Genomic DNA, 22,385 nt, shown 5'->3' on the forward strand with positions numbered 1-22,385 from the left:
TGGATGCACAGGCATCTTTGAACTGAGGCCTCTGTTTCTGTTGTATTTGAATCCTTGACTACAGTATCTCCTAAACACACAATTTCACATTTGAAATGTGTTGTTAGCTTGTGTGATAGTTATCTTAATAATGAAATATTGGAAGGCATAAATAATAGGAATTATAGTGCTCCTGAATAATTAACTGGTATGTGGTTATTATAGGCTCTTCTGGTATTCTACAGATAATAAACAGTTTACTTATACATCTGGAATGTCTTTTAGATTAGTTTCTGCATGTTTCCATCAATTCACTTTTCTTATATCTGCATTACATTTACTAGGCAGATTAAAAGGTATTAAAGCCTTAAGGAAGATATTATTATCTCCATACAAGGTAAATTTGACTGATGTTAATAGGAGTTAGATGTAGATTGCCATATAGAAGAGATGACAGTATACTCGCTGGAATGCAGATGGAAGGGTTTACATGTGGAAAACACACCTTCCTGTGCTCACAATGAACCTCTTTTTGTTTGGCAGCTTGGCCAAAAGATTCTTAACTACTGTTATTAAATAGGATTTAAGTCACGGGGACTTCCGAGAGCTCTGCCTATAGTTGACATGCTGATTTTAGAAGTACAGTACTGCAGTGCAAAACAGTGGGATATAATAATACACTGCTTTTACCTGAAAGGTTTTCAATAGGTTACCATTATAGAATGACATTAAAATGGTGTGGGAGCGGGGGATGAGATAATGGGTCAGGGCAAGAAAGTTGAACAGTGGAGGACTCCTTGCTACCTATAATGTCCATTTATTATTATCAGTTATATTTACATACCACTTCTTAATAGAAACATGGCAAAAGGGATATGAAAAATGAGGAAATGAATGAGAAAATGGTTCCCTGACCCAAGGGGGTTCCCATTCTGAAAAGAAACATGTAGACACCAGCAATAATCACCAGGAGGAACACTATCCTGGGTAAAAGTTGCTCTTGCCCTGCTAAATATAAGTGAAACATCACTTGAAAATATGTCTCCCAGTTAGCAGGAGTTAGTGTGTGCAACCATCTTCCTAAGGTTATTTCCCCCCTCTCATTATAATAATTATTATTTAAATAAATTATGCAAGAGTTTGACATGTAATAGTTTGGGCACCTCTGTTTATAGTATCATAAATATTTGTGTGGTATTAAATTTGCATGAACTTTCCAGTATTTTGTAGATTTAATATAATGTAACTCCCCACCCGCGACTTGCCAATTTTATTTGCATTTTAACTGGTTTATGTGGTAGCTTGTCAGGTTTCCCTGGGTGCAGATTTCAGGCTTGCCAATATGGAATTAAGAAATTAAGAGTCTTTCAAAAAACATTCATGCTCATTAAATGTTTCTAAGTTATCCAAAAAGGGTGGGAGGAAGAAAGAGCTCTGGAGATTAAATCAGACCTAGAGTTCTGTATGAAAAAGCCAGCAAAAAATATGGAGGGATTCATGCCAAGTGAGAAAGACAGATGGTGTTAGCTGTTAGAACATTGTTACTGACAACTGAAATCAATAATTTCATTGCTGGTAGCTTTAAAATCAAATATATAATAGCAGCATTTGCCAACAGTGATACAAAAATGTTTTGCACATGATAATATATTTTTGATGTTAGCAGAGGCACGTAATTAAGCTGTGTCTTTTCCCTTTCTACTAGCCTCTATATCGAGAAATAATTATGAGATTCCACAGCCTTTTGTTACCAACTCTCTGTTGGATCATAGAAGACATTTCTCCTGTAAGGTTATTTCCTTAGTGCAAAGGTTCCCAGCCTTGGGTTTGCAAATATTGTTGGACTACAACTTCCATCATTTCCAGTTGCAATGATCTTTCTGGATGACGGGAGTTGTCCAACAACATCGGAGGACACAAGGTTGGGAATCCCTGCCTTAGTGTACCAAAATGACATATGCATGCATAGCATCAGAAAATGCATGGGGATCAATTTCACCTCATAAACATGCAGTGAAATGGGCATGTGTTGTGCAATTGTCACATGTTATGGTGTTAACACAATGTTTCTGCGTGGAAGGGAAATAAAATGTTGTCTTGTGCGAAGCAGCTCTTTCAAGCAGTGTATTATTAGCATACCTTCATCATTGTTTGGACTTTAAAATGGGTTTGAGAGAAACTGTGAATCAGATTACACAAATAAAGAAATCCATATGTATGCTATTATTCCCCTGGGATTGAGGTAGGTAAGAAAGTATCCACTTTGTTTTGTTAATTTTCACTTGAGAAAACAAGTTTGTATAATGTTTCCTTCCATCAGAAAAATCAAGGCTAGGAAAGACAATCCTACTTTAGTGACACCGTACCTCTCTCATCTCCTACTTGAATTAAGGTATTTTCAAGATTATCCTCTCATGACACCTAACAGTACAGTGGGGAAATGACTTGACTAGCAAGCCAGAGGTTGCTGAATGGCATCATCTCCTACTGTGCGGGAGATGGCAATGGTAAACCCCTCCTGTTTGACAAAAGACAACCACAGGGCTCTGTGGTCGCCAGCAGTCAGTACCAACTCGACGGCATACTTTACCTTTTACACCTCACAATATTATAAATCCTATTTCTGTGCATGTTTATTTGGAAATATGCCCCACTGAGTTGGGTGGGATTGAATCTCAAGTAAGCGTACATAGAACTGCAGCCATATAGCTTTAGCTTCTGTATGCTTACTCAGAAGAAAACCCTGGAATGTGGTGTAATATAGTAACTGAGACACTGAGCTACATATCAGAATGTTCTCAGTTTGAATCTTACCTTTACCATCAACTTATTTGGTAGCCTTAGGCTAGCTTCTGCCTCAGTTGCAATATGGTAATAATACTTACCTTTCAGGATTACTGTAAATTACAAGAAGATAATATATCTGAAGTGTTTTGAACACTTGAAAACACAATACAGATGCTTAGGATTACTCTTCCTGAGTTCAACAGTACTTACTCCCAAGTGTGCATAGGAATGCAGCCTTCCATCTGAATTTAGGACATGATCCTTTGTCAAGTTAGGTGTGAATAAGCCCATTGATTTTAATGGGGACACTTAACACTGTAAGTAAGTAAGTAAACTTTATTTTGGTCGTAAACCATAATAAAACGAATAAAAAGAATAAGATAACCATATAAAATCAGACTACATTAATACGCATTTGGCATATTATATAACAATATTTGACCACAATATGGATGACATCCGGGTTAAGGTTAGTAAGCAAATAGTTTAAATAAAAGTCATCTCCACGACCTGGAAAATTGATCAAAAGTTGGGCAATTAATTGGCATCTTATGTCCCTGTATAAATCACAATACAGGAGAACATGAGTAGTTGTTTCAACGTTACCAGATCCACAGGGGCATAATCTTATGCATATGGTGTAACCTGGAATCTCCCATGGAGTAGGAAGACGTCTTATGTTGGAAGAGCATTTACACGGACAAGTGTTAGAGCTCGTCTAAACTTTGATATTAAGACACTACTTAAATATGTAGCAGGCCTTAACACTGTATAATATCAACCTGCTAAATGAATAGAAATGTTTTATTTATCTACCATTTTTATATACCACCTGATATCTGTATCTCTAGACAGTATACAAAATTTAAAAGGCAACAAATATAAAACAGAGTAAAAACAATTAAAACAATTTCACAGAATAAAAAGTTAAAACAATTTCATAGGATAAAAACAATTAAACAATTTAAAATTCATTTCAGTAATAAGCCTAAGAAAACAGGTGCTTCTTGAGGATCTTCCTAAGCAATCAGATGCTCTTATTTTGAAAGGGCGCATATTCCAAATCCCCAGGGCAGCCACAAAGAAGGCCCAGTCTCAACAACTGTAACCTGACTTCTCCAGATGATCTTAATAGGGGACAGGGTTCATGACAAAGAAGGCAGTCTCTTAAGTACCCTGGACAGACCCAAGCCATTGAGGGCTTTATAGGTAATAATAGGTAATAACCTTCATTTTGTATTTTGCTCAGAAACATATTCCTTTGTCTTTTCAAATGACAAATCTGAAAAAATGTCATACTGAATAATGTAAAATACTCTGATGTATGAAAAAAATAAAATAAAACAGTGGGTAAGATCCAGACAAATTTAGTCATGACTAAGCCCCATTAAAATAAATAAATTAGTCATGTCTCATTTATTTCAAGGAGGCTTACTCATGATCATGTTAGTTTGGATCCTGTCCAGTATCTGGAGCTAAATTTTCAACAAATGGCAAACACTTAAAAAGCATATCTAACCATTTCTCTCTCAAATGCCACATGCTGTGCCACCATTTATCTCTCACACCCTTCCAAGGATGATGGTGGTGGTGATGATAATAATAAAAATAAATAAATTATTAATAATTATTATTTAGCTTCCACCATGAGAGGGCTACATTATTCAAAAGGGGGCTTCATTTATGGTGCATATTAGATATAGCAACAACTTTATTTATATAGCCACCACATAACAACTGTTCTCTGGGGATTCCCCAAATAAGGCGATAAAAACAACAATAAAATAAAACACATAATTAAAACACATGGATACAAACAAAAACCAAAAATTACCCCCCAAACCCTACAATAAAATACAGCAAGAAACAAAACTTTCACAACAGAAAGAAAATTTAAATATTTGGAATTCTTACAGTGCTGATACATACACCCGGGGGTGGCCAACCTACAATAAATCCTGGCTGACGATGATGGGGATTGCAGTCCAACAACGGCCTGAGAGCTTCAGGCCGGCCAACCCTGTGATAAAACGTACTCCTTACAACAGCCCTGTTAGTATGCATTATCCCCATACTGCAGAAAGGTGGACTGAGGCTGAGAGATCGTGGGGTGAGCTAATGTGAGCTGTTGACTTTGAGGAGAGGAGAGCGTTGAAGGGGGCCTTCCCGTCTCAGCCAGCCATGCCACTGTCGGCCTTTTAACCCCCAATCCATTCCCCAACTTCTTCACGTTTGTACAGCGCCGTGCACGCGAAAGCTCAAGCCCGTCTTCGCGGCGGCCGGCTCCCCCTCCCACCCCTGGGCCGCCTTGCCTCGCGTTGGGGGAGCGCCCCGCGTGCTGCCGCTCCAGTCTCCGGGCGCTGCTTCTCGCCGTTGCGCTCGCCGCGACCCTTGCGGTATGTGGCTGCCTTTGGCAGGGAGCACATGAAGGATTTCATTGAGTGTGAAGACAGAGAGCAGAGACAGAAAGCAGAAGGAGGCGGCCGCTGCCTTTGTAGTCGGGGAGGAATGCGGAAATGTTGAAGCACTATGTCAAAGTTTTTTGAAACGGGGTCAAGTCACATTCAGCCAGCGTGGGAAACCAAGGGGGAGAAAAAAGTTGAGGCGAGGTGGGGGGAAGCTCTGTTGCTCCTACTGCTGCTCCCAGACTGAGCACAGGAGCCGGGAAGGAGAGAGAGCGAGGAAGAGAGACGGAGAGGAACGGGCTTTTCTGAAAAGCGGCAGCGGCAGGAAAGAGTCGCCACAGGCAGGCAGTGAGGAGAGCTGGTGCGAGAGCCCCGCACTCAGGGGAGACTGATCGCTGCACGCCTTTGATCAGCCCCGGAATAGTTAGCACAAGCTCCTTTTTTTTTTTTTTTTTGGTGCTTCCCCAGAGGGAGGGGAGAAGCTGGGTGGGGGTGTTGAGATTCTTCTCTCTGCATGAAGGTACAGCCTGCCCTACCGCTTGCAGAAAGATGCGAACTCAGGGCAGGAGCACAGCCCTACAGGAGCCGCTGCGACTACCTGTGTGGCCCCAGCGGCTGCTGAGACCTGCTGGAACCTCAGCCATCACCATGTGAACGCTCCGGATCCGGTTCGGTTCTGCTCTCCGGCTCATCGCTGTGATGAGCAGTTAAATATTATATATCTATATATTTGTTTCGCGTTCTCTCGCTCCCTTTTTCCTCCCTGTTTTCAATTTTTTAACCCCTGCGCTCCTGGAGACCACTTAAGTGGGAGTTTTCTCTGAAGATCGAAGCAGCTGCAGAGCAAGACCAGGTACTTTGAAAAGTGCCCATGTGCTCTTTAGACCCTAGGACTTTAAATGCTCTTTTCCTAGAGGGGGTGGGTGAGAATGTGACGACCCCTCCCCCGCTTTCAGAGATTTTTATTACTGTAGAATGTGGTGATGGAGGCGGGGGCATTGTTACTCCGCTTTCCCTCGTTGCACACATGCTCCATAGGAGTCTGCTTTGGGGTGGTCCTCCTCGTGCACGTTTGCTATAGAATTGCGCGGTGTCCTTGCGGAGTTTGGGGGGGGGGTGATGCCTGAGAGTGTCTTGGCGCTGGTTGAAGAGCGCGACTTTGTGCTTCTGGGAAATACTCTTATTATGCACACTTTCTGTTTAGGGGATCCATGAGGGGAATTAGGGCAGAGGTTCGTCCGCTCTGGTCGCTGTATTCGACCCAGTATCTTTTATGTGAGGGATTCGAAGCAGCTCTAAAACAGTCGTTCAGTTGCAGGCGGCCGGCATGTATGCACGCAGCGCATCAAGAACACGCCTGCATTCTTCATGTGGCGTGGTGGTGAATTTTGAATCTATGTCGAGGCCTTGTTTGGAAGCGGTAGGAAGAAATGCCCGCACACACACGACACGTCCCATGGGAAGGATGTTTGGGTGGCGTCTTAATTGGACCGGTAACTTTCCACGGCTGCAGCCAAGGCACTAGCGGCGCTCTTCCCGCAGTTGCGGAGCGAGCGACAAGCAAGCAGCTGCGTCCGTGCGTATTCGCTTCAGGCAGGCGCAACGGTGGTATTGCGGGAGGAGGCCCCGCCCCCCGGCGACCCCACACGCTCAGCCTCCCGACCTCACACATGCACGCACGTTGAGGCCGCCTGGACGGTGGGGGGCGACCTCCGTCCCAGAGGCACCCCTCGGCCCCGCCCTCTTCTCGCCAGCGGAGCCATCTATTGGCCGCTCAGCGCTTCCCTCGATAGAAGGCTCTTCGCCCGTACAGGGGCACGTGGAGGTTCCATCCCGGTGGCGACTCTGACATTGGTGGATGGGTGCCGAGTCCCGGACCCTCTTTTCAGCCCCAGAGCATGGCCTGAAGGCACGTGATGCAAATCTGGGGCTGGTCAGTGCCTGGATGGTGGACAGCCTATGTATGCAGCCTTGAGTTCCATGGTGGAAGAAAGGTGGGCTATAAATGTAATAAATAAATGATATTTGAATTGGTAATAATAAAATGGAGAATGGCTTGCATGGGAAGAGTGCCCTTTCCTCAGCCCCCCAAATCAACAACAATTTCCCACGCATCAGGGATTTAGAGGAAGGGCATTGAGCTAGTGCAGATGTTACTTTAAAAATATTTTCGGCGTTTGCATCTGGAATGGGGATAAACTGAAATGTCACAGCTGCTACTCCTGTACTTGAGGGAGGGGAAGGGAAATCACCTTGTGATTTTCCTAGCCATGGACATATCTGCTATGGTCTTCCCTAAGTTCATACATCCGATGTTCTCTTGATTAGACTGCTTGTGTGTGCTGTGCTCATTATATCCAGGGGTTAAGCCAAAGGCACCAGCATTTAAAACGTCTCTAAGAGAGCATGATGTGTGAGTTTGAGCCATAACACCCACCATTTTCAAGCTTAAGTGTGATTACTGACAGTATCCAATTATCAATCATTTCCTGAGGGTATTTTAAACTTTGGGGTATTCTAAAGAGTATTTTCATATGTGAGGCTTAAATTAGTTTCTGCATTTCTTGTGTCTGTAAAACAGATGTAAAAACCTGCATTGGTTAGAGTGCACATTAAATTTGAAAATGGCTTTCTTTTTATTTGTACTGTTCATTAAAAGCTTAATGTATATATAAGCAAAGTCGCCTTCCAGTCTTACATGTGAAACTGCTCTAAGACCTTAACTGTCATAGATTAATTATTCTGGAATAATTGTGTTATCGTAGTATTCCAAAAATTAAGGTAAGGGATACATTTTTATACCACACATGAAGAAAATACCAATGGCGTGCAAGACACTGAACAACCTAAAAATAATAATTTTGAAAAAGAAAACATCAAAAAAAAAATTTTTTTAAGCCTGCCACAAAATTGAAGCTTCTTTTTCTTGAGCAACTGCTGCTATATTTGAGAACACAAATGCAGTATCTATAATTGGAGATAAAAATCACAACTTTTGTTATTGTGGGCATTATTTTTTCCTGTTGTTGTTCTCTTAGTCTCTAGTGGAGACTAAAATTACCATTCTGTTCTCTCACCTCCATTTAAGCATTCTCAACGCATGTGCTCAAAAAGATATAGAGCTATTCCCCTCAACACAGTTTAATCGGTCTTTACCACACTACCGAGAAGGTTGGATTTCCCCATTATTTCAGTCAATGCTTATTGTGTAGCATGTTAATTCTAACTTGTGTTTGTGAGTTCTGTACTACTAGTGAGCCAGTGTGAGAGTTGTTTTCCCAAGCTGAATCACCTTGAAGTGTGTCAATTTTCATATTCACCTAGCAGTTTGAACAAATGGGTGATTAAAAAGTGGTGAGGGATTATGAGTGTGTGCTAAGTAATTTTAAGAAAAACTGTGTAAGAATATGGAGTATGAAACAAGCAGCATTGCCTTCTTATGCTATCACAAGGACAATGGATGATGCACTTGACATAAGAGCCTAGCAGGATGTATAGACAAGATATGACCAGTCTGAAGAACTATGACAATTAAAATCCATACATGATGCTGTGAAGAGATAAGGAAAATATGGCAGCTAACACTTCCGAAATAGTTTGCAGGTGTTTTGTTATAATTGCTGCCCTTCTACTTGTTAAATGTTTTATTTACATTGAGGCTGTTCATGTAACCAAAAACTGAGTAGTACAAGTATGGAAGACTGGACCTGGTTAAGATAGTGCCATCCTACCCAGCTTTCATATCCATCATTTGACCATGGTAGGAGGAAAAGCTGCCCTACCCAGCTGCTGTCTCCCACACAATCACGTATCTCTCCTCCTACTTATTTGTTTGCTCCCACACAAGCGAAAATTGGGAGTGTGCACAGCTCCCAAACCTGGGTAGGACACTTGTTCTACCCAGTTTTTGGTTGTGTGAACAGACCCATTGTTTTTCACATTGTTTCAGGAGATACCACTGGGTAGTTGCGTCTTACCTGTGGCGTTTTGTATGTTAGTGAGGTCAACGCCTGAGATTTGGACACCAACATTATTTACAAGTAAACAGTTTCACATATTGAAATTCTACAGACTTTCTACAGAGAAATTTTGTAATGTTTACACAGAGCAACAATGTGGTTTCCCTGGAGATAATAACTATCCCTATCGCATACGGATATGTTAACAAATCTAAAATTGGGCATTGATAAGTAGGAACAGTAATGCCTAACATAATGGGATATGTGGCAAATGTTGTCCTGGGTTGCCTTGTAGAGCCTCTTTACCAAGGTATATCCCTATATGACAATATAGTCATTGTTATCAACATCATCTCTTCCAATTCTATGAGGAATCAATAACCCAGAGCTTGACAAATCCCAGGCACCAGGGAGCCATGGCATCTAGAAATTTAACCATGACACCTAGGATATTCAGAAGTAGTTATTAAATAAACACTTTGCCTCACTTTGCAGTTCTGTTTCTTTTTAAAGTATGTTACTTGTGAAAGGGGATAAAGAGAAACCCATTTACCCTCCCCCTCCACAGTGTCTGTCACAGATTGGTGGTTTTGTCAAGTATTCATAAAGGCTTTTTCACGACCAGCCTAACCCAGGCTAGGGCGGCCCACCTGCCTAACCGTGCTCTGAAGCCCAGCTTTTAGTCGAGGTTTAAAGATGTGAGCTCACGCTTCGCCCGCCAGGATCATGTGTCTTCTCAGGCTGCTTGTAGCCTGAGGAAACACAGAGATGGGCGCCTAGAGCTCCCATCTCATGGGGGTATCTCACAATGTGCCACACTCATTGTATGATGCATTGTGGGATATCTGGAGGCTGGACCAACAGGTCTTGGCCTCAAACGATCTGCACTGCAGTGGAGCAGTGCAGATTGTTTGAGTGTGTGGCAGCTTGCCGAGGACGCCTAAAATGATGGGCGGAGGGAGAAGTAAGAGAAGCACAGCTTTCCCTCTGTCCCCCCGCTTGAATGTCCTCATAGTCTGACTCCTAAATTTTGAAGTTGGTTCCTCGATTCAAAGAAAACAGGTCAATCTTCAGCATAAGAACAACATAAATAAAAACATAATCACTGTCACTCAGTACTAATCTACAAATGTTATTTATATTCTTCATAAATGTAATAAATAGAATAATGCTTTGCCTATACCCAGTTCTTGGGACTGTTTGTATGTCCTTCCCAACATCATATTAATGAACAACTAACTCTTCCTAGCTTGTTGTATCATACTAACTCTTTGGGGGGAAAGATTGAAACAGGACATGGCAAGTTCTTCTTCCATGAGTCTGCCTTTCCCCTATTTATTGCATTTACAGCCCAATCCTATGCACATTTTATTCAAAAGCAAGTTCCACTGCATAGGATTGCAGTGTGCATGTATTACATTTGTATCCTATCTTCCTTCCGTGATGGATTCAAGGTAGCATATACGGCATTCCCAACAGTCTCCAGTGGAAGCACTGGCTAGACTCAGGTATCCTTATGATGCTGCAATCTCTTTGGGAAGATTGCTGCATCATGCACCTTGAGACCATGCCTGAAACCTAAGCAGTGCTGGTTATTCTTTTCCTCCTAGAACTCTAACCTCAATTCGATAGAAGAGAGCATTTCCACATGATAGACTTCATTGATTTAACAGTCATTCCTGTTTCTAGGCATCCTGGGAATTTTAGATCTCTCAGGGGAAGCTTACCTTTCTCTAAAATAAATCCTCAGTATAAAGCTAAATTTCCCATGTGTTTTTTGGTGGAAGACATGACAATTGACATCATATAAAACCGATGTATGTTTGTAGTGCAGATAGGGTTAGTTGTTGCCCTGTCCTTGGAATTATCTGTCAACTGCAGATGGGAGTTGCATATTTGATAGTTTAGCTTATTTAACAATCATTTTTAGTATAACTGTCTTGTTTTATTTGGTACAATTAGTATGTTCACACGTTAACAGAAAAGGTGAAAGCTCAATTTCTTCCAAACAAGAACAATAGTCAAAAATTTGGAGTGTGTGTATATGTATGCATGCATGTGTGTACACACACACACGCACATATTTATATAGTAGTACTGTAAGAGATTAAAACAGAAGTTTCATTAATTATCTTAACATTAAGAACAAGATATAAAACTGGATAGAGATATTTGTTATCATAAAAATTCCAACCTTTCATGTAGAATGCCAAAGAGGACACACAATACATCATTTTAACTAGATGCTCCTGATATTTGTGACTTCTGTATATAATCAGCTAAAACATGGGAGCCATTTGGCTATATCTCTAAACTGACCCTAGTGATTGGTAAAGCTGCTGTGATGTCATGGATTGTTCATGAACCTTTGAATTGCTCAAGGAGATGTTAGCTATAGGATGTTGACCTTCTCTGAGGGAGGGCAGGATTCATCCTTGTTTTAAGGAGGCTATTATTACACCTTATTTGCAGAAACCTGTGATGGATCCCTCAGAGGTAGCTAATTACAGACCCTTCAAATCTTCCATGGTTGGACAAGGTGATTAAGCAGGTGGTGGCCTCTTAGCCCCAGACAGTTTTGGATGAAACAGATTACCTAGAACCATTTCAGATTGGCTTTTGAGCAGGCTTTGAGGTTTAGACTGCTTTGGTTGACCTGATGGATGATCTCCAATTGGCTAATGACAGAGGGAGTATGACTCTGCTGATCCTTTGGGATCTCTCGGCGGCTTTCACTACCATCGACCGTGGTATCCTTTTGAGTTGCCTGAGGCAGATTGGATTGGGTGGCACTGTTTAATGGTGCTTCCGTTCCTACCTCTCTGGTAGATTCCAGAAGTAGTGATGTGTATGAACCGGTTCAGCGGTACTTGTATGGACCGCCGAACCAGTTCGGAAGGTCCGGCGTTTGGCTGAACTGGCGGCGGGAGGGATACCTTTAAGGAGGGGGGAAGGTGCTCTAACCTCTCCCCGTCCAGCTGTGTTGCCCTCACCAGCTCTGTGATGAAAATTGCTGGTGCAAGGAGGCAGCATACCTCCTTGCCGCCCCAGTCAGTGTCCACCCAGAAGTGGCCGCTGTGCGCGCACGACCAACCTCATCAGGAAATGGCATAACTTCCTTAAATGCCTGCCTCGAGGCAGTAATGAGCTGGGTGAGGGATAACAAACTGAAGTTGAATCCAAATAAGATGGTGGTACTGGAGCACAACAGGGAAATGTTTGACTAACAAGCAGAAGGTTGCCGGTTTGAATCCCCGCTGGTACTGTATCGGACAGCAGCAATATAGGAAGATGCTGAAAGGTATCATCTTATACTGCACCAGAGGATGCAATGGTTAACCCCTCCTGTATTCTACCAAAGAAAACCACAGGGCTGAGTGGGCGCCAGGAGTAGAAATTGACTTGATGGCACCCTTTACCTTTACTGACTGTGGGAGTTCGGGACCCAAGAGATGGTTTAGATCTGCCTGTTCTGAATGAGGCTACACTCCCCCTGAAAGATCAGGTACATAGCTTGGGAGTGTTCCGGGACCCAAAAGTCTCCCTGGTTTCTCGGGCCCCAAGTGCTTTTTATCAGCTTCGGCTGATATGTCAGCTACACCAATTTCTTGGGGTAAATTACCTTAAAACAGTGGTGCATATGCTGGTAATCACCAGGCCAGACTACTGTAATGCACTCTACATGGGGCTTCCATTATATGTAGTCTGGAAACGACAATTGGTACAGAATGCAGCAGCCAGACTGGTCTCTGGGACAATCCAAAGGGATCACATAACACCAGTTTAAAAAGAATTGCACTGGTTACTGATATGTGTCCTAGAAAAATACAAAGTTCTGATTATTACATATAAAGCCCTTAATGGCTTAGGTCCAGGGTACTTAAGATACCGCCTTCTTTTTCATGAAACCTGCCGCCTGTTAAGATCATCTGGTGTGGTCAGCTTTTAGTTGCCACCAGCTCGTTTGGTGGTGAGTTGGCCTTCTCTGTGACTGTCCAGGGGCTTTGGAATATGCTCCCGTCAACATGAGAGCATCTCCATCTCTGACTGCTTTTTGGAAGACCCACCAGACACACCTGTTTTCTTAGGCTTTTAACTGAAACTAGCCGACCCCGCACAGAGCATCTGTGCACTCTTGGGGGCTGGCAGTTACCTCTTCTCCCCCCCACCTTCTGCCCCAGTCTCCACTTCCAGTCCCAGCTGCCGAAAGGCAATGCTCATGTTCCTTTGCAAAAGTGATGGAATAATGCCATGCTATGACCAGAGCCCAAGTAGCAATGAAGCATCCTTCGGACCAACCTAGGTGGGTCGCTTTTCTAAAAGTGCAAAAGATCCACTTTCTGCCTGCATTTGCATACTGGGGCTTTGATGTCACAAAGCCCCCGCTTGGCGCCGCTTGGCACAGCATGTTTACGTCTGCAGCGAGCAAGTCCCAAACAATGAGAAAGTGTTCTCTGCCTTGCAGTGGCCACTGTCCGTGTACGGCGGAGGGCACGGTTCACTCGGTTTCCATGGAAAAGGGTGCCTGCAAGTTCCGTCTAGCAAAGGGTTAACTGTCAGGAGCTGCGTCTCCTCCCCACTGTCGCTTCTGCCCCCCTCCCCCCTGGGCCTTGCCTCTGTGGCTGGGCTGGTCTTCTCCGCGGCCGGGCCCACCGGTGCTGCCACTCTCCTCTGCGGCAGGGGCTGCCGGGCTCCCCGGCCATGGCCGCCACTGGTCTCCTCCGCGGCCGGGCCTGCCGGTGCTGCCGCTCTCCTCTGCATCCGGGCCCGCCGGGCTCCCCGTTTATGGCCTCCGCCGCTGCTGGTCTCCTCCGCGGCCGGGCCCGCCGGTGCTGCCGCTCTCCTCCGTGGTGGGGGCCGCTGGGCTCCCCGGCCATGGCCGCCGCTGGTCTCCTCCACGGCCGGTGCTGCCGCTCTCCTCTGCATCCGGGCCCGCCGGGCTCCCCGTTCATGGCCTCCGCCGCTGCTGGTCTCCTCCGCGGCCGGGCCCGCCGGACTCCCCGGCCATGGCCGCTGCCGCTGCCGCTGGTCTCCTCCGCAGCTGGGCCCGCCTGGCTTCCCGGCCATGGCCGCCGCCGGTCTCCTGGGTGCGCCTTACCCAATCAGGTGCCCCCACAGCCCAGCCAATCAGCTGGGCTGCCGGGACGCATGTTCTAAAGGCACACCCAGGAGAATTATATATATAGATTAATTTTAAACTTTTAAATTGTTTTTATCCAATGAAATTGTTTTAACTTTTTATTTTATGAAATTGTTTTAATTGTTTTTACTCTGTTTTATATTTGTTGTTTTAAACTGTGTACACCTTCCAGAGATACACATATTGGGTGGTATACAAATATGATAAATGAACTAACAAATATTTAAATGTGAGAAGGGAAAAGCCAGATTGAGGGAAGGGAAATAGTGCCCATTGTGTGGAGGCAGGAGAGATTAGCTCATTTACAACTCAAGGGTGCTGCGTATTTATTTGTTTGTTTGCCAATATGTACCACCTTTTTTCCATCAAGGCATTTAAGGCAGCATACATGGAGTTCCAGGGAGTCACTCACCTAGGCACTGACAGGACCCAAGTCCTGCTTAGTTTCAGCAAGGTGACTGTATTGTGGGATTTCAGACGTTTGTCATGTGATGTCCTGTGAGTAGGAAGCTGGGAGGCGAAGAGAAGCGGAAGATGCAACAGGAAGTAAGGAAGCAAAGAGACATAGAGCCCAGAGGCAAGGAGGTAGAAGAAACAGGGAACAAATAGACAGTGGTTCTGAGAAGCAGGAACCTGAGCGAAGGCAGTATAGAGGAATCAAAAAGTTGAGGGAAGGAGGAGCCCGTTGCCCGTATGAAAGATGGACTTTGGAAAAACCTTACACAAGACAAGAGGAGGCCTATGTACTTTTGGCACAATGGGCAGCAACAGGCAGGAATGCAAGGGAAGCAGGACTGGCAAAAGAGTGAAAAGGGCTCTGAAATAGCTGAAGGAAGTGGTACAGAGCAGATGGTGGATTGAGAGGCAGAGATCTGAGATAGGGATGAAGAGAGGAAGAAGCAGAGAGACAGACAGACAGACACACACACACACGCTATTAGGAACATTCATCTAATACAGGCCTGCTCAACTTTGCCCCCCCCCAGCTGTTTTTTAACTACAGCTCCCATAATCTCCAGCCACAGTGGCCAATAACCAGGGATTATGGGAGTCGTAGGCCAACATCTGCAGGAGGGCCAAAGTTAAGCAGCCTTGATCTAATACCTTAGAGGCTGGTATTAGCCAAAGAGCAACATTTATTTATTTTATAAATTTATTAAAATACTTCTGTACTGTTTCTCCAGCAGTTAAAAGTGGTATGCATCAAATAAAAATACATTAAAGGCAAGAACAAAATCGCAACAAAATCACACCACTAGCCCATAGAAAACACCCATAGAAAATCAATTCCTTAATCAAAAGTCAAATGATAGATTTAATGAACCCTCCCCACTCCAAAAGGACCAAGTAGGTATGCGGTTGATAAAAAGCTTAAATGCATAGCCCACAATCATAGAAACCACACTGATACACTTTTACCGTATACTTCAATAACTTCCATTGTGTAGTTTTGTTTTCAGTCTCATTATTTTGTCCTAGGTTTCCTCACAATCTGGAATGTGTTAAATTGTGGTGGTTGTAATTTTGTCTTTTAATTTATTCATTAAAAACTAGTCCATTGTGATCTATTGCCAATGATTCTGGAATATATCTATCTGTCTGTCTATATCTCAGAATGGCTCCTGGTGTATATATATTGATGGTGAACGGGAACCTGCTAAATTGCGATTTGTATGTAGACTGCCTTGTGACATTTGTCTTATCTTTTACCAGGATGTGTGGCGAATCAGTACCAATAACTGTTCTGGGATAGCAACTGTGGGCATAAAGCTTCTGTTCTCCCCCGCTCCAGTCATACAATTTTGTTTTCATTGCTGAGCCCTATTCAGACAATATAGTGTATGTGCATAAATCTGCCTGTACAGATGTACAAGTTTTTGTGTGAATGACTGTACATAAATTCATTTTAAAAATGAACCTGGGTACAAACCCCATCAAATGCAGGGTACAGATAGGAAGGGTACTACTGTACATGTGTTGAGCATGATGGTGAAAAATCTTGCTGGCTACTGACCGTAATGAAGATGAACTGAACTGATGAGTGAATAACTGCACATGTGTACACATCTCTATGTACATACACTACACACAGATTATACTTGCATAACGTATGAATAGGGTTATAGCCCTCATCTTATCTTGTGAGGTAGTTAGGTATTTGATCCTTTGTAGAATGTCAACAAAAGATGAGGGTTATATTAAAGTTAGGCTGTTCCAGTTTAGGTAATTTGTAAAAAGTGAACCTGGGTAGAGGTCCCTCAGATCATGGTACAGATAGGAAGCTGAGTGCTGCATCTGTGTTCAACATAACATGTGAATTATTGCACCTGTGTTCACTGCACAGTCATCCGAGTGTTAAACATAATATGTGAATACAGCTTAGGTGTCATTGATTTCCATGGAAGAGATTTTAAGTATGGGATAGTGCTTAGTATTCCCACTGCAGTCAGTGGCCAGATTTAAATTACCATAGGTTGTTCAGTCATGAACGTATCCTAAGTTAGGGATTCCTCACCATTCCAAGTCTCTGTGCTTCTTCCTCCGCTTCCCTCCTCTACAATGTCTACATCCTTGTTTCCTTAAACAACAGCTCTGGATGCCATCTGAACCCAGAACTGTAAGCACAGTTTAGCAACAGCTCCTCGTTCAGGTGACAGCAGCTGTTGTTTAAGCAACCCAGGATTTGCCCAGTCCAGAGATAAGGGGAGGAAGGCACGTGCAGGTTCAGGAGAACTAGGGTCATTCATAACTGAGCCAAACCATCATTTAAAACATATGGGTCCTGGTGATCTCAGGGAGCATCTTCTTCCCTGTGGTTTCCTTTTGGGCACTGGAATATCTATCTATCTATCTATCTATCTATCTATCTATCTATCTATCTATCTATCTATCTAAAATTCTCTAAGGTCTTGTGGTAGCAAGCATGACTTGTCCCCTTAGCTAAGTAGGGTGCGCCCTGGTTGCCCATGAAAGGGAGACTGGAAGTGTGAGCACTGGAAGATATTCCCCTCAGGGGATGGAGCTGCTCTGGGAAGAGCTGGGAAGAGTTCCAAGTTCTCTCCCTGGCTTCTCCAAGATAGGGCTGACAGAGATTTGTGCCTGCAACTTTGGAGAAGCTGCTGCCAGTCTGTGTAGACAATATTGAACTAGATGGACCAATGGTCTGACTCAGTATATGGCAGCTTTCTATGTTCCTATATCCGTGGCTAATCCTGTGTTCTTGCAAGAGTTCACGAGCAGAAGCACTGTAGTGATTGGGCAGTGGAGATTCCATATGCAGATAGGGTGGAGGAGCCTGTGGTGGTTAAGGCCAATTGGAATGCAACTGTCACTGGTTGGAAGATGTTCTTGATTGGAGAGGAGAGGAATATATATGGATATGGGCAGGGGTCTGTGAAGAGAGGGGTCATGAGGGAGGAAAGAGCTCCTTCAGGTGAAGGAGGCTGCCGTTGTGTGAATTAGATGAGGAAACAAGATCTGTTAACTCAGGAAAGGGGAGAGAGAGAGAGAGAGAGAATAAGGGTGGAAGAAAGACAGGGAAAGAACAAATGGAGGAGAGAGAAAGAGAGAGAAAGAAGGGAGGGGAAGAGAGAAAGAAGGAAGGGCAAGGGATGGGCCCGAACTTGTCAGCGGCCTGAGGGGAATGAGCAGCCATGGTGGCACCTGTTGGCAGTAAGGAAGGGCCCAGTCAACAACTGCTGCTGTTTGGGGCTACTGAGGCCATTGGTGGAGGGAGACAGGCAGGTAAGGGATGGCTTGGGCCTGTCAGCGGCCTGAGAGGAATGAACAGCCATGGTGGTGGCAGCAGCGAGAAAGGGCCCGGTCAACCACTGGGCTGCTGCTCCTGTGGGGAGGTCTCTGGGGATAGGGGGCTGCAGCTTGGCCAATAGACACCAGCTGCAGCTGTGACTAAGATGGATGAGGGGGATGGAAACAACCAGATGGAGGAGGAGGAGGAGCAGGAGTGCCGCTCAGATGAGGGTGGAGAGATCTCTGAGGTGAGGGGGCTGTGGTAGGGGATGAGGAGAGCAATCAAGTACTAGTGTGGAGATGCTCTGCATGGGTTAAGCTAGTACAGATTAAACTTTGCTCTGTATTCTCTTTTCTACTAGGAGGAGGTAGATTGTCTTCCACTAAGAGTAGGTTTTTTTCATTAGTGGCTCCTGAACCCTGGAATCCATTCCCTTGACAGGTTCACCTGCTCCTCTCACTTTTAACCTTTTGAAGTCTATCGAGGACATTTTTATTTGATGAGACCATGGGGGTTTGGTATTTTAAGGCTGCAGCTTTTGATTCAGTTTGCTATTGATTCAGTTTGTTTTTATGCATTTTTTGCTGATTTGTTTTTGTTTTAAGATCCTTTAATTGTTGGTTTGAATTTGCTTTGTAAGTCACCTACATATAGGCTTAGGTGCAGAAGTATTCCTCTGCCAGAGGAAAGCCTTTTTCTCTCATAGAAGGGCTGTTTCCAACTCTTTGAAATTGTTGTGAGAGAAAAGTGACTCCAGATCCAGAGATGTTCCTCCATTTGCCTAAGCTCTTGCATAAGACCTTGTACTGACTCTTTTCAAAACCTTTTAATGGCCTACTAGAGTCTGTTTGCTATAGCCTGTATCTTCCTTATTTACCATTTTCCTCATACAGTAATTTGACACTGATAACATTGTGGTTCTCCACTGTGAAGAGTCTTCCACTAGTGCTTGCACAAGGGTTCACGAAACAGAGCTACGTCATTTGGTCTTTCTGTTCACTATTCTTTAGATCCAGGCCATAGTAAATAAATAATTTCTTTGTACATTAACATGTTAAACCAGATTCTATATAATATCCAACAGATACATTCTGTGTATCTGACGAGTGCATGTCATATCTATTCCCATCTGTGAAATATTTTCTCTGCCCATTCAGCTAATGTTGTACACATTTCACACATTCGTTGGTTCAGAGCAAGAACAGAAATTTCACTCCAGCTCAGAGTTATGCAGTCTGCAAAACTTACATTTTTGCTTTCTTTAAAAACACACACTCTTCCAACCCTCATGGTTGAGGAGACTAGTTTGTCAACAAGTAGTAGCATCTGGTGATATATAGAAACAACAGCATGGCTGAACATGGCTTCCCGTCTGTTCTTACGTGACCTACCTGCCCTTTCTAGTACTTGTCCCCCAAAGAAAATTGTATTTGAAAACATCTGATTCCTGGTATCCGAATAAATTATTCCAAATAAATATCAGGACACACACATACATAATTTACATAATAAAAGTCCAAGCACAACATTTAGGTTAGGTCAGAATTTGACTACTGGGCTGCAAAGCACCAGTATTCTGTTCCATATAGCCCCCAACCCTCTGCATCATATTACATGTTGCTGTTTCGCTGGAAAGTGTGCAAGTCTGCTCTATTAAATTATGTTAAGTAAAAGTTCAAATGAAGTGTTTAATAACAGTATTTTCTATGACGGAAGCCAGTGGAGAGACCCTTCTAATACTAATGATGTTCTCTTTGGGATTTTTTTTTGTCTCCCTTAGATCTAATTAGCTTTATACAAACAATGATCCCAAAGACTATGAGATAATTGCCACTGGCCAAGCAAGAAGGCTCACGGGGGGCATTACAGCCATTCTGGAAGGGTGAGAGAAACTGTCCTGCCTGCTGGTCCATCTGTAAAAGACCTGGACAGTCTGTTCCAGTAGCAGCAAAGTGCTGATTTGCAAGCTGAGAACCAGGATAACAGCTACAGCACCTGCAACACCGCAGAACGAACTGGGGAAGAAGGAAAGCAGTGCCGTCATGGATAAAGACAGCATGACCTTAGCTGATCAACAATATGAATGCGTAGCTGAGATTGGTGAAGGAGCCTACGGGAAGGTATTCAAGGCCCGGGACTTGAAGAATGGAGGGCGCTTTGTAGCACTGAAGAGAGTGCGGGTACAGACAAGTGAGGAGGGAATGCCACTTTCCACCATCCGTGAGGTGGCTGTATTGAAGCACCTGGAAACATTTGAGCATCCCAACGTTGTCAGGTGAGAAGGTGGTATAAGGCATATGGTCAGCGGGGTTCCGGATTGATTATGTAGGCTGAATAACTTTTGTTGGTTCTGAACATTACGTTTGGATATGTGGATTTGTTGAGAATAAGGATATATGTATGGAGTCTGAAGTTTGTTCAGGCAAATATGTTGCCAGCCAGCCTAACCCGCCTTATTCTTGATTTCTGCCTCCCACACATTCAAGCATCCATCTCCAGAGGCATAGGTGTGTGACTTAAATATTTGAGCGGATGGGCAGGGAGCCATGTGTACTCTGTGATCTTCTTAAGCACAAAAAGGAAGAATAAAAAGAGATTTTTTGTTGTTCTTCTGGCTATTAGTTGTGCCCAGCACAACTGATACTGATCTTTTAGTACTACTAAACATTTCCAGTGTGGCAATATTCATCCAAATACTCACTGGAATAATTCTACAGTTTTAGAGAATAAAATTTTGATTGAGTTCCGTAACACATCCCTACCCAAAAGATGCAAAGAAATCACATATAAAATACATAGTCTAACAAAGGCCAAAATCCACACTTAGCTGCCATCTTAACTCCAGCTGCCAAAATCCATAACTTATAGAAAGGTCTTGCAGTTTTTCCATTGGTGGCAGCAGCAGTTGAGTCCCTTCTCCATTCTGTCCTCCCTTCCTTCTTCCTATCAGCAACAGAAAGGGAGGACATATGGGGCAGAACAGGGGCTCCATGCCACCACTATTGCTGCTGTTGCAGAGTTAAAGCATATTGGCAGTGGAGGCAAAGAAGGCAAAGGATACAGAATGGCAGTGCAGGAGGTGGCAGCAAAGGACAGGGTACGTTCCTCCCCCGCCCTTCTCCCGCCTATGGTGGTAGTAGTAGCAGCCACAACAGCCCCTTCCAGCCTTGTGCATGCAGACCTCAGGTGAGTGTGTGCCTTGAGTCCCCATCGTGCATCAAGGTGGCTACGTGGTGGGAGGTGGTGGCACACCACTTCTGAAAGGTTGCCAACCTCTGTTCTAAACTGCCTCACAATTATATGTCTTGACATGCCTACACTATCTAAATGATGGACACATGGTGAACTCAGGAGAGTGCTTTATTATTATCATTATTAGTAGTAGTATTTATTATTTATTCAATTTCTATACCGCCCTTCCAAAAATGGCTCAGGGCGAGAAATAGAAAAATAGAAAACAGAGAGAAATAATAAATAAATAAGATGGGTCCCTTTCCCCAAAGGGTTCACAGTCTAAAAGAAACATAAGACAGACACCAGCAACAGTCACTGGAGGTACTGTGCTGGGGGTGGATAGGGCCAGTTACTCTCCCCCTGCTAAATAAAGAGAATCACCATGTTAAAAGGCTGAAGCTCATAGTAGGTTGTAGGGTAGGAGGTGATCTGGCAAATACATTGAGCCCAACAGTATAATCTTCTGCCAAGTGGTGTGGTTTTTAGTTGTGTGTGGTGTGGAAATAAATTGCTTCTTAGCCCAAGGTGGCTATGATCTATTGTGCAACTGGATCCCCTTGCAGCAGCATTGCTGACCTGTATCACTCTGAAGTCAGAACATTATAACTGATGGCAGGAAACTGAAGTGACCAGTGTTCTCTCTAATTTTTTTCATTTGTGTGCAGAATGAGTTTTGTTCTGGGCGTGAGTATCAAGGCAGTGTGCATGCACGTGCATTCAGAATGGGGCCTTCCTGATTCAACCTGAGCAGGATCTAAAATTAACTGAATGGACATTAAAAAAAACTTGTGAGCGCAGGCATGTGCACATACCTTGGAGGGAACATTGGAAGTAACTGCTTTTCATTAATGCTGTTGTCATATCATGATAGCTTTAGTTGTAATAGAAAAGGCTTTTCAAAACAGTACAAGGCTGTTTGTCAGCAATTGGGCAGTTTTGTGTGTTCAGATGTAAAATTTCTCATGCCATTCTTGTTAATTGTGATAGTTGGAAATGAAGATTGGATGGCCACTTTCATGGGTGTAGTCTCAATAGTTTAATCATGCATTTCTTTAGATGAGTAACATGTTAGATATGTAATAATGTGAGGTCTAAGTAGGAATGGTGATTAATCATAGTAGATCCTGCCC

At 43.6% G+C, this 22,385-nt stretch overlaps 1 protein-coding gene across 8 annotated transcripts in view; it reads left to right on the forward strand.

Moving 5' to 3' along the window:
• Positions 1-5,094: 5,094 nt before the first annotated feature.
• CDK6 (cyclin dependent kinase 6) overlaps positions 5,095-22,385 on the forward strand; it is a 170,889-nt gene continuing 153,598 nt past the window's right edge. The window contains exons 1-3 of one of the 8 annotated variants that reach the window (XM_053261773.1): positions 17,683-17,703; positions 18,383-18,409; positions 19,802-20,296. In XM_053261773.1, coding sequence (XP_053117748.1) covers positions 20,064-20,296 — 233 coding nt within the window. In that variant the 5' untranslated portion in view covers positions 17,683-17,703; positions 18,383-18,409; positions 19,802-20,063. Of the gene's footprint in view, positions 6,025-6,373; positions 7,179-17,607; positions 17,704-17,746; positions 18,015-18,081; positions 18,269-18,382; positions 18,410-19,801; positions 20,297-22,385 lie in introns of those variants that run through there. The other 7 variants (XM_053261769.1, XM_053261775.1, XM_053261768.1 and 4 more) reach the window with 7 other exon arrangements.

The sequence above is a fragment of the Hemicordylus capensis genome, chromosome 6, assembly GCF_027244095.1.
Source record: "Hemicordylus capensis ecotype Gifberg chromosome 6, rHemCap1.1.pri, whole genome shotgun sequence".
Taxonomy (NCBI): Eukaryota; Metazoa; Chordata; class Lepidosauria; order Squamata; family Cordylidae; genus Hemicordylus; species Hemicordylus capensis.